The sequence below is a fragment of the Prosopis cineraria genome, unplaced genomic scaffold, assembly GCF_029017545.1.
Source record: "Prosopis cineraria cultivar Desert tree isolate PC_DT_omini unplaced genomic scaffold, ASM2901754v1 PC434, whole genome shotgun sequence".
NCBI lineage: Eukaryota > Viridiplantae > Streptophyta > Magnoliopsida > Fabales > Fabaceae > Prosopis > Prosopis cineraria.
In genome coordinates, this window is record NW_026555759.1 from 39,731 (window position 1) to 50,662 (window position 10,932).

The 10,932-nt window shown below is 35.0% G+C and overlaps 1 protein-coding gene across 1 annotated transcript; it reads left to right on the plus strand.

Annotated features, from left to right (window-relative positions):
* Positions 1-2,758: 2,758 nt before the first annotated feature.
* On the plus strand, positions 2,759-10,678 carry LOC129297091 (myosin-8-like; the record flags this gene model as incomplete). Its single annotated transcript, XM_054935459.1, is given in 21 exon segments — positions 2,759-3,172; positions 4,684-4,812; positions 4,897-5,040; positions 5,187-5,332; positions 5,412-5,568; positions 5,739-5,797; positions 5,900-6,059; positions 6,809-6,958; positions 7,055-7,191; positions 7,295-7,441; positions 7,568-7,669; positions 8,495-8,552; positions 8,686-8,787; positions 9,514-9,551; positions 9,691-9,817; positions 10,067-10,136; positions 10,139-10,193; positions 10,195-10,234; positions 10,324-10,390; positions 10,393-10,454; positions 10,569-10,678. Coding segments are annotated over 21 exon segments (2,063 nt in total), but the record flags the coding sequence as incomplete, so codon positions are not given.
* Positions 10,679-10,932: the final 254 nt, after the last annotated feature.

A 10,932-nucleotide genomic window follows, 5' to 3' on the forward strand; every position in this document is an offset into this window, starting at 1 on the left:
AGATGTCAACGTGCCAAGTATCCTTTTGCCTTTGGAAAAGGGGAGGGGTGTGGGCCGTTATGGGCCCAAATACCCTAATGGGCTCCGTATATCAAGGCGTTGACAGGCAAAGACACGGTCCTTAATGATGAGATGTTTTTCAAAAGCAAACAATCATCCCACGAGTACGGCGAAAACAAAACAAAGAGGCGGGGAATTTTGGGGTCCATCCTTCGGCTGTGATTGCACCGCTCGAAACTTATTTTCCCTTCATTGCAAGATATATATTGAAAAAGAATAAAGGCGATGCCTGTCTGAACGCAACCCGTAAAAATGTGTGATCGAGCTGGCATGAAGATTGAAGAGCATGGGGCAAGTGCGAGTGAGGGAATAGATAATTAGATTCAAAAGATTGAATTGATGACACTTAATAAATTATAAATATTAATTTAAATAATTGTAAATAAAATTTATGTTATAATTTAAAAGTTACATTTGATATTTAAATTTTTATTTGTAATTAAAACTTTTAAATTTGTAATTATTTGAATTAATATTTTCAACTTATTGTTTAAAAAAAATTGATAATATAATTATCATTAATTTAATGTTTTGGTATCTAACTGTTATGCTTCTTGTGTTTTCCTTGGCACGTGGCTTCGTATTGTTGGTTGATCTGTCAGTGTTTTCTTCTATTTTTTCCCCTCCATATATTATTCTGGCAGAATAAATAAATAAATAAAATATCAGCTTTCATTCATTTATTTGTCTGTTTTTATTACTCGATGCCCTTTACCATGCTGCGAATCTACGATTCTGCCGTAAGGCCCCGGATGAGACTCCATTTTTAGAATTTTAAAATAAATAAATAACCACGAGAATGACACTTCACTTTAGTATCCTGCAAGAAATGATATCATGATTAGATGATTGCTTCTTATGCCTAACCGTTAAGTAATTTATAGTGCGTATTTAGCATAATTACACATGATTTCAACTCAGCTAATCTTAATTTATACAATATTACTCCACAAACCTCATGTTCTTCTCCCAATCATTATTATCTTACTCATTGATATTCAATTAGGGCTATTTTTTTCCTGCCCACATTTTCGCTTCATATTTCTATAATTGTTCAATTTATGCCATATCTATTCATAATCACTGAAGTCAGAATCATATCTCTCGTGTTGAATAATAGATCTGTAAGTAGAGTCTGAATTATATAGTTTAAATCATTGTTCAGGCAAAAAAAAAATTTGATGTATTGTATTTCTCCTTTTCTCGTTTTTTATCCCATCTTTTCAATTTACTTGCCTGCTTTTGAGTATATGGTGCATTTTTTTAAGGGCATTTTGATTAGGAATCTATAAAGTTTAGCCTAGTTTGGCAAGCGATGGATAATCAAACTCACTGAAAAAAATATTCTTATCGACAATAAAGAACCAAGGTTATGAAAAACAAAAGCGATGACAAAGGATATGACTTTAAAGTTTAAATTCAAAACAAATCAATTCAGTATTTCATCCAAGAAAAAAAGAATGTATAGCCACATTCAGTCAAAAGACACATAATCTTCCATGCATGCAAGCAACAAAGATGGGGGGGGGGGAGATGGAAGCAAATGATTTTTTTTTAATCAGATATGAAATTCAAAAATTTGAAATCCATAAACAAGAAGAAAATTCAAAGATTAATTTACCTTCCTTTATATCCTCACTCACACTCTCCTTGGACTATTGTAGCCTTTTCAGTTGAGCCATGAGCTGTCGGTTGATGTCCACATACACATTTGTTTGTAATTTTGTAATTCTCCAATCAACTCTTAGAATGCACTTCCACATTGATCTCAGTCAAAGCTCCACGTCACTGTCAACTACAAAAACACAGAAGTACACATGAATACATCAGATGTTCTCTGTTCTTCAAATTGCAAGACTCCCAATCACATTTTACATATCAATAAAAATAGTTATTTTTTACTTTCATAAAAAAAAATAAAATGTTTTACCCTGACCTCTTTATTATGAAAAGCGAGAATAAGTGTTTGTTCAAATTATATTTCTCATATCCACGTTAACTGATATAAGAATAAATTTAAAAAAGTACTAAACGTGCTTGCAGGCAGACTCAGTTTAAAAAAATATATATTATACAATTTGGATTGGAGGGATAAACCCAAAAGCCTGCATTAAGGGGGAAGCTATATTTTTTTAAGACAAAACTTATATATTTAATCTTATATATTTAATATATTTATATTTAATTAAACTATGATATATGTATCTTAATAATATATTAGTTTAACCAATAACAAGATTTTATCATGGAATAAATAATTTATAAATAATTCACATGCCTTGATTTATCTGAATACAAGTACATGAAGTATATACGGTTAAATCTATAAGTTTTCTTCTCTTTCTTATACTAACTAATAAGGAAATTAATCAAATTAAGAAAAGTATTGATTTGCAACTTAACGGACGCGGTTTGGTCACAAATATTGAGTGTGAAGTGTACAGTCAACGAAATCAGGACATGGTGGGAACCAAGCAAACCATGCAATCAGCGCGTCCCCGTTTTTTAATTTTGGTACGGTATATACATCTTTACCGTTGCGACTCTCTCTGACCTCGTCTGAGTTGTCATAATTACCCCCCGTAATTCAAGCCTCCTTGAAGGTCATAACGGGGATTTCATCCTCATAAAGCGACGTTTTGTTTGCCATAATCTTGCTGCTAATTCAACATCCTATTTTCATTAACTAATAAACTTAGTCACGAAGACAAACGATGTTGGCAAGCAAAGAAGAAATCTGCAGAAAATAGCATAGCAGACACGGAACAAGAACACGATAAAAGAAAAAAAGAAAACATCTACAAGCCAGGTCTGCTGCTATAGCAAGCAGACGAGGGCTTATTCTCTTCTTCAAAAGTTTTGGTCTTGTTGAAGGGGTTAAGCTTCTCATTTTCTCGTCAGTGTACATCCAGTTCATATATAGTATTTCTATTCTTTTTCATCATTATTTCGGATGTTTCAAAGCGCACATCGAGATTGGTGTGCTGCCATTGAACGAGGAGGATAAGTTCGTAGATCTTTATTTCGAGCTGAGTAGTGCATCTGCTGGAGGAATTGGAAGCAGATCCGGGAGCTGCCTTAGTTTTTGATCCGATCAATCTCCCACAAAATGGTATTCTTTGGTCATTTATCTGGCTTTTTTATGGTCATTATTGAGTCAATTCGAAGTCTTGCGTTTTCATAGTAGCTAGAAATTCCACTCTTGTTGAAATGGAATTATGGACGAGGGGTCCTGGTGCTTCTGTATCAATTAATTGGCTTTCTATTGCCTAGTCCCCGGATTCGATCTCTAGCTTTCTTAGAATTGGTTTGTCTAATGAATTTTGATCTCGTTCTAAATGGGGTGCTTCTTCTTATTGTTGATTTGACCATTAGTATTTAGCAAACAACACCATGCGAGACCAATTCTAGGGACAATGTTTTTCTTCTCCCCAATGCTCTTTGGAGAACCAGGAAGCACTAAATTCTGGGTACTTGATCTTAGTCTGGAAGGAATCTCCTATTAATTTTACTGGTTTTTCCTGAATTTTAATTCATTTTAAACTGAATTTTCCTCAAGTAGTGACCACTCTTATCTGGATTCTCCCGACGGTTGCCTCATAGGAGTAAAGATTTAATTTGTTGCACTCTTCTTTGTGCATCTGATAGATTTTCAATGACTCGAGTCGGGAGCATATTGTGGTTTCCGAATGTGTTTCAATATTATAGTGAGTCTTTACACCCTTTTTCCCAGTTGAACCTGTTACTTAATCAAAGAGGTCAGGCCTTACTCTTTGAGGCTTAACGTGAAAGCAACACACACGAGGGTTAAAGGTGCTTGTGTTAGGAAACCATAAATACATCCTTTTTTGCCCGTGGTAATGACTTTCTGTACTGTTTAATTGATATTAATGCCTTCCTTTTTCTGCATTTGAATTATGTATACTTTATTAATAATGGTGTAAACCCTTGTATATTCTCTTTGCTTTATCCTTGATGTTTGTGTTCATCTAAATATAACATTTGGACGCAATCTATCAATTAGATATTTTCTTGGCACCTGGCTCACTTGTTTGCTCCTTTAAATTTAGTCATATATCAGTCCTGATTTCAATACTAGACATTGTTCTACGTTCTCTAATGGTACTTGTTGCAACCAGCTTTGTGGATGAGTTGCTTAAGTGACCTTCTCCATGACTTAATTAATTCATGCCACTGAAATTAGTATTTAAAAATTGTGTAGCTTAGGAAACATTTTATAAGCAGACAAGTAAAGATGGGCTGACTGGAATTCCAATACCTGTTCTGATATAGAGTAGAACTTTTTTATGGTTTTGGGATGTCTATTGATGCCCTAAATGGCATGAGTATAGTAACTCTTGTTTGCACCTTTAATTTGAGGTAAGTTAAAGGAATTGCTTCTTGCAACTGAGTTAATTCTGTTTTTTTTTTCATTCAACAATTTTGTTGTGTTTATCTATGAAAAAGGTTACACTTTTGGGGTCAAAAGCAATTATGTTCTCTCAAGTGTCAAACTTTTCTAATTTGCCTATATGCATTTTTACTGTTAGCGATTTAATATGCATTATACTGGAAGAGGGGAAACATGGATGTATAATTCTGTTGTCACATTTTGCATTGTAGGTTGCTGCTGTCAATCCTGTTGTTGGGTCCCATGTTTGGGTAGAGGATCCTGATGTGTCTTGGATTGATGGTGAGGTTTTGGATGTTAATGGAGAAGCAATCAAAGTCCTTTGCACTTCAGGGAAAACAGTGAGTATCCTCTTCTTGTGTAGAACTATTTGATGCTTTAGCGTTGTGATTTTTACCCTTCTCTTTTTGCCTTAAAAAATGCAGGTGGTTGTTAAAGCTTCCAGTATTCATCCTAAAGATACTGAGGTGCCATCATGTGGAGTGGATGATATGACAAAGCTAGCTTACCTGCATGAACCTGGAGTCCTGGACAACCTGAGAATGAGATATGATATCAATGAAATTTATGTATGCATCTCAGATGCTGACCTTCCAATGTCCTCCTTAAGTGGGGGAAATGTGGCTTAATACATTTTTTTTTTTTTGCTTTTAGTGGGAATTTTATGTATTTTTACTCTCTTGACCTTTGCTAATACCCAAAATTGTGCTTACAGACTTACACTGGAAATATATTGATTGCTGTGAACCCTTTTACAAAGCTTCCTCATCTATATGATAGCCATATGATGGCACAATATAAAGGGGCAGCTTTTGGTGAGCTGAGTCCACATCCATTTGCAGTTGCAGATGCTGCATATAGGTAAACCTTGTTGTGTCCTTTAAATTACCCATCTAATTGTATTTCAAGCATGACTGCTTAATAATAATTGTCGATACAGGCTTATGGTTAATGAGGGAATCAGCCAATCAATATTGGTCAGTGGTGAAAGTGGGGCTGGTAAAACAGAGAGTACCAAATTACTAATGCGTTATCTTGCTTATATGGGAGGACGAGCAGCTGCTGAAGGTAGGACTGTTGAGCAGAAAGTCTTGGAGGTAAGAAAAGTAAACTTATTCAGTATTATTTTTCAGCATGCTAACTTGACCAGTGTAAATTTGTTTGTTCGCATTTGTAATCTTTTCCAGCATCCAGTTTCATACAACCTTAAATTTATATTCACTTAACTTTGCTTTTTCTGCCCTTTATTATGCCTTGTTCTTTGCAGTCTAATCCTGTTTTAGAAGCCTTTGGCAATGCAAAGACTGTTAGGAACAATAATTCAAGGTGGGATGATATACAAATTTTTTCTGCTTTTGTATATTTATAGCAAATTTTTTGGCATGCTATGCTTTTATTTATGTTATATTTTTACCTTTTTTCTTGCAGTCGCTTTGGTAAATTCGTGGAGATTCAATTTGATCAGATGGGGAGAATTTCAGGAGCTGCCATAAGAACTTATCTTCTGGAAAGATCACGTGTCTGCCAGGTGTCAGATCCAGAGAGGAATTATCACTGTTTCTACATGCTCTGTGCTGCACCTCCTGAGGTAGTTATGATTATATTGACAGGAAAAAATGAAGGAACCATATCATCAATTATAAATAAAGAGCCGTTGGTTAAAAGACAAATTATAAATACAGAGCTTTTTTTATGTGCTTTTCCCCCCCTCTCGATTGGTTCCTAAGATTTGAGGAACTCTCCACAGGGAATACTAATGTGGACTCAAACTTAGTTTCGGTGAAAATGATAAATGATTGTCTTATTTTTACCATTGTTGTAGATTTTTAAATATAAACTGCTTGTTGCAGGGCGTGTTTGCTTTATCATGATAGTACATGCTGATATGATTACTTGCGTTATTCTTGCCACTGATAGATTAGAAGATAGAGATTGGGTAATGAAACTTTAGCTTGCTGGGATATCACTGATCCTGTTTTCTTCTAATTCACACTTTCAAAGGCTTAGTTTTAGAATGTTCATGGTTTAGTTTTCATTAACCTTTATTGTACTACACATAGCAGTAGTTTGATTCTTCACGTACCTCTTGTGAATGATGGGTCATACAATGGGTGGTTCTACCCACTTTGCACTAGAATGGACCACCAATTTTCACCTTTCAGACTTTGAATAATGTCTGATTTAGATACTGCTGAGCAAAAGCTTTAATAAAACTTAGTTCCCAGAATATGCAATGGCTTGATTTTTTTTTTAATTTCACGTGTGTGCAAATAACTTCTTATCATTATAATTTGCTAATTTTTCTTGTATTTGATGTATGTTGTCTTTTTGTCATAGGATGTTAAGAAGTACAAGTTGGGAAAGCCAGCAGCATTTCATTATCTAAATCAATCAAATTGCTATGAGATAGAAGGGCTTGATGAAGGTAAAGAATATATTGCCACAAGAAGAGCAATGGATGTTGTTGGAATGAGTTCTGAGGAGCAGGTATTTGTGGGTTGTTTCTCTTGGTCATGGTGAATTTCACAAAGAATGATCTGTTTTCATTAATCGTCTTCTCCATTTTTGCTTGTAATTCTTCAGGATGCAATATTTCGTGTGGTAGCTGCAATTTTGCATCTTGGAAACATTGAATTTGCCAAAGGGAAGGAAATAGACTCATCTATGCCCAAGGATGAAAAATCTATGTTCCATCTACAAACTGCTGCTGAGCTTTTCATGTAAGCAACCTTGCTTTTTTGTGATGTTTAAATGATTCATTCTTTACAAGTTTTGCATTCTATCCTTTCCATATTTAATCCTTAGTCCATAATTATTCTTCAGGTGTGATGCAAAGGCACTTGAAGATTCTCTTTGCAAGCGTGTAATTGTTACTCGTGATGAAACCATCATAAAATGTTTGGATCCAGAAGCTGCTGCACTTAGCCGAGATGCTTTGGCTAAAATTGTTTACTCTAGGCTGTTTGATTGGTAAGCCTGTGAGCAAGTTGCCAAAAAATGTATTAGTTTGAAGCTATATAACAGTATATGGATATTTTGGTCAATTTTCATCAAGCACAAACTGCTGTTTCTGTAGTTTTTTTTGTGCTTTTGCAGGCTGGTGGAGAAAATTAATAGTTCAATTGGTCAAGATCCTGATTCAAAGTCCCTAATTGGCGTGCTGGATATTTATGGGTTTGAGAGTTTCAAAAATAACAGGTGCTTAGTGGTATGCCTTTTTTGGTTAGTCATAAGTCAGCCTCCGGGAAATACAACCCAAAGAATGTTACAGATTTGTTGGGGGTCATTGGTCTCCTTCTCAAGTTGTCATATTGTTTAGAGTTCCATCTCATTGTGCCCTTTGACTTGCAATCTTTTGGTGGTTATCTCTAAATGTTGTTTAGTTCCCCATTTAACAAAATTTGAATTAAATATAATGCTTGTTCATCAATCAGTCATGCATTTAACACAAGTTGCTGTCGGCTTTTTGAAATTCTCCAGTTTCCATAATTTGAGACAGGGAGCCTCCAAATATAACTTTAGATTCTTCCTTGGACGATGTTGGGCCTCCTTAATTTTCAATAACATCAAAGCTTCTGGAGTCAATTAATTATGATTTGGTTGAGTAGTTTATAGATCTGCATTCAAAAGGATGTTTTATTTTGTAAATTGCATGTGATTTTAGTATGAGTTAACATTTTAATGTCTTTTATGTTCTTGGGAGTTTAACAATATCAAATCAGGTTCTTTGCATCGCAAGTGGGAAATGCCACAAAGACATGATATTAATGTTATTATTCTTAGTGTGACGTTGATCATAAAATGAGGTGAAGAAAAGTCCAAACTTTACCATTCTGTGAATGTCAGAATCTGGGAGGTTCAATAGTTGGGCTAATTTTAGACTCTTATTGTTGGTGGTTTGGGGACAAGTATATTAAATTTAAGCAGTAGTCTGGAATGATGGGGCTGTTTTCTCCATATTATTACTGGTGTCCCTGAATAATTTTAGCTTATGTATATCTGGTTGTTTTCTGTACTTTGCAGTTTTGAGCAATTTTGTATTAATTTGACAAATGAAAAGCTTCAGCAACATTTTAACCAGGTTGGTCACTGATAGAGAGACCTTTTTTCTTTAGAGTTGCTTGCATCTTATCAGCCTTCTTACATTTATACAGAGAAACACAAATTTTGAGTTAACATGTGCTCTTTTAATGCTCAAATATTTTTTTCTGCAGCATGTTTTTAAAATGGAGCAAGAAGAATACAAAAAAGAGGAGATTGATTGGAGTTACATTGAATTTGTTGACAATCAAGATATTCTGGATCTCATTGAAAAGGTTTTCCTTCTGACTGCACAAATTTTCCGTTGATTGGGGTAGTCTCTTGTGTCATATTTTGTATGATATGCTCATTGCTGGTTAAAAAAAATATGCATTAAATGTGCCATTGATGGGCTATAAATTTGTCACAGTTTAGTTTGAAGCATGTAGAATATTTACCTGAAGGGCAACTTAAATACTCTGTAGCTTCATTATACTGTAAAATATAACTGAACAAAAGTTAAAGCTGCAGTTTCATCTTTTGGTGAAAATGACCGAAGTTGCATTCAGGGTGGTATACTTGGTGGAATAGTTGACTAACTACAGTTTTGACTCTCCCCAGAATAGTTTGATTTTGGAATTGGTAGAGAAACATATGAACTAGTTGTGTTACTTTAAATTAAATGGCTATACTATAACGACAAAAGGGCTGAAGAGCCCAATAAAAGATGGTTAACTTTGATTACATAGCCTCAGTTCTTTGTGGTAATGGCTTCTTGATAGTGATAATGATATAAAGAAAAATTGAGATGAGAAAATGTTTTCACAATAGATTAGAAATGGTTTCATTTTGGCTTTTGACTATTAACGAACTAGGTTCTGATGACAACTTGAAAATGAATGAAAAAGAAACTGAGCCTGACTAGGTTTTGCAGCTCATGTACACATGGATGTATCGCTCATCCTTTCTTTCCTTCCTTGAAAATAACGTTTTGTTATTTTTATTTTTCCTGTTATTTTCAGAAACCTGGAGGTATTATTGCTCTTCTGGATGAAGCCTGGTAAGTAACTGTACCTTTGAATTGTTATAACGTGTCTGTGTCTTGATATCTCAGGACATGTAGCTTAACTCTCAATTTTACTTTATTGTGTTTTTTGAGCCTTTTTTGTCTGTGCTCAACAGTTTCGTGTATTTTGCAGTATGTTTCCTAGATCAACACATGAAACTTTTGCTCAAAAAAGGTATCAGACATTCAAAAACCATAGAAGATTCAGCAAGCCCAAATTATCACGCAGTGACTTCACAATATTGCATTATGCTGGTGACGTAAGTTGGGATTGTCATTACTTTTTTCAGACTCACTAGACTCATTTCTTGTGCATGGCACAAAGTAGGAATTAGGAAGTGAGCCATATTGTTTCATGGCTTATAAATAGTACATCTTAGAGGGTTTTAATATTTTATATTGATTGGTTGATAATGTAGGACGTTCAATTCGTAGGATATAGGTCCAGAAAGCTAGTGTGATTTTTTTCTGCTTTGGAAAATCATACACCTAATCATTGACACTTTCAGGTTACTTATCAAACTGAATTGTTCCTGGACAAGAACAAAGATTATGTTGTTGCAGAACATCAGGCACTTCTTATGCTTCCAAATGCCCCTTTGTATCCGGTTTGTTCCCCCTGCCCCTGAAGAATCATCCAACAATCAAAGTTCTCTTCAATAGGTTCTCGATTTAAGGTTAGTGTTTTTCTTTTAAATTTGATAATATCTGGTCAGCTTGCTGACTCTTTTTGGTTCTGGAAATCCTCCTTTCATGTGTGCTACAGCAACAATTGCAATCGCTACTTGAAACTCTTAGTGCCACCGAGCCGCACTACATTCGGTGTGTAAAACCCATAATTTGCTTAAGCCAGCAATTTTTGAGCATAAAAATGTTTTGCAGCAATTGCGTTGTGGGGTAAGACAGCTATGATTCATGTGCTGGTTTAAATATATATAATTGGTCATGTAAATTAAATTTGCTGTTGGTTATGTTGGTTTATGCTTACTACATTGTATGTGTGATTTTTAGGGAGTTATGGAGGCGATAAGGATTAGCTGTGCTGGATATCCTACTAGAAAAACCTTTGATGAGTTTGCAGACAGATTTGGCCTTCTTGCACCTGAAGCTCTGGATGGAAGGTATGAAGTTGGTCATCTTTCTTTTCAGGAAAGCTAGTGTTCTTTTCCCATTGTCCCTTACTTATTTCATGTTTTAATTATATTAGTCCTGATGAGATCACGTTTGCAAGAGGATTCTAGAGAAGGTTGGGACTTCAAGGCTACCAGGTAACTATTAGTAACATACTGCAGGGTGTGCCACTTAGCTTATCACCACCTAGTTTGTTGCTGGCACCACTAGTAACCTGTCTTTTTCTTTCCTCTCACATTACACC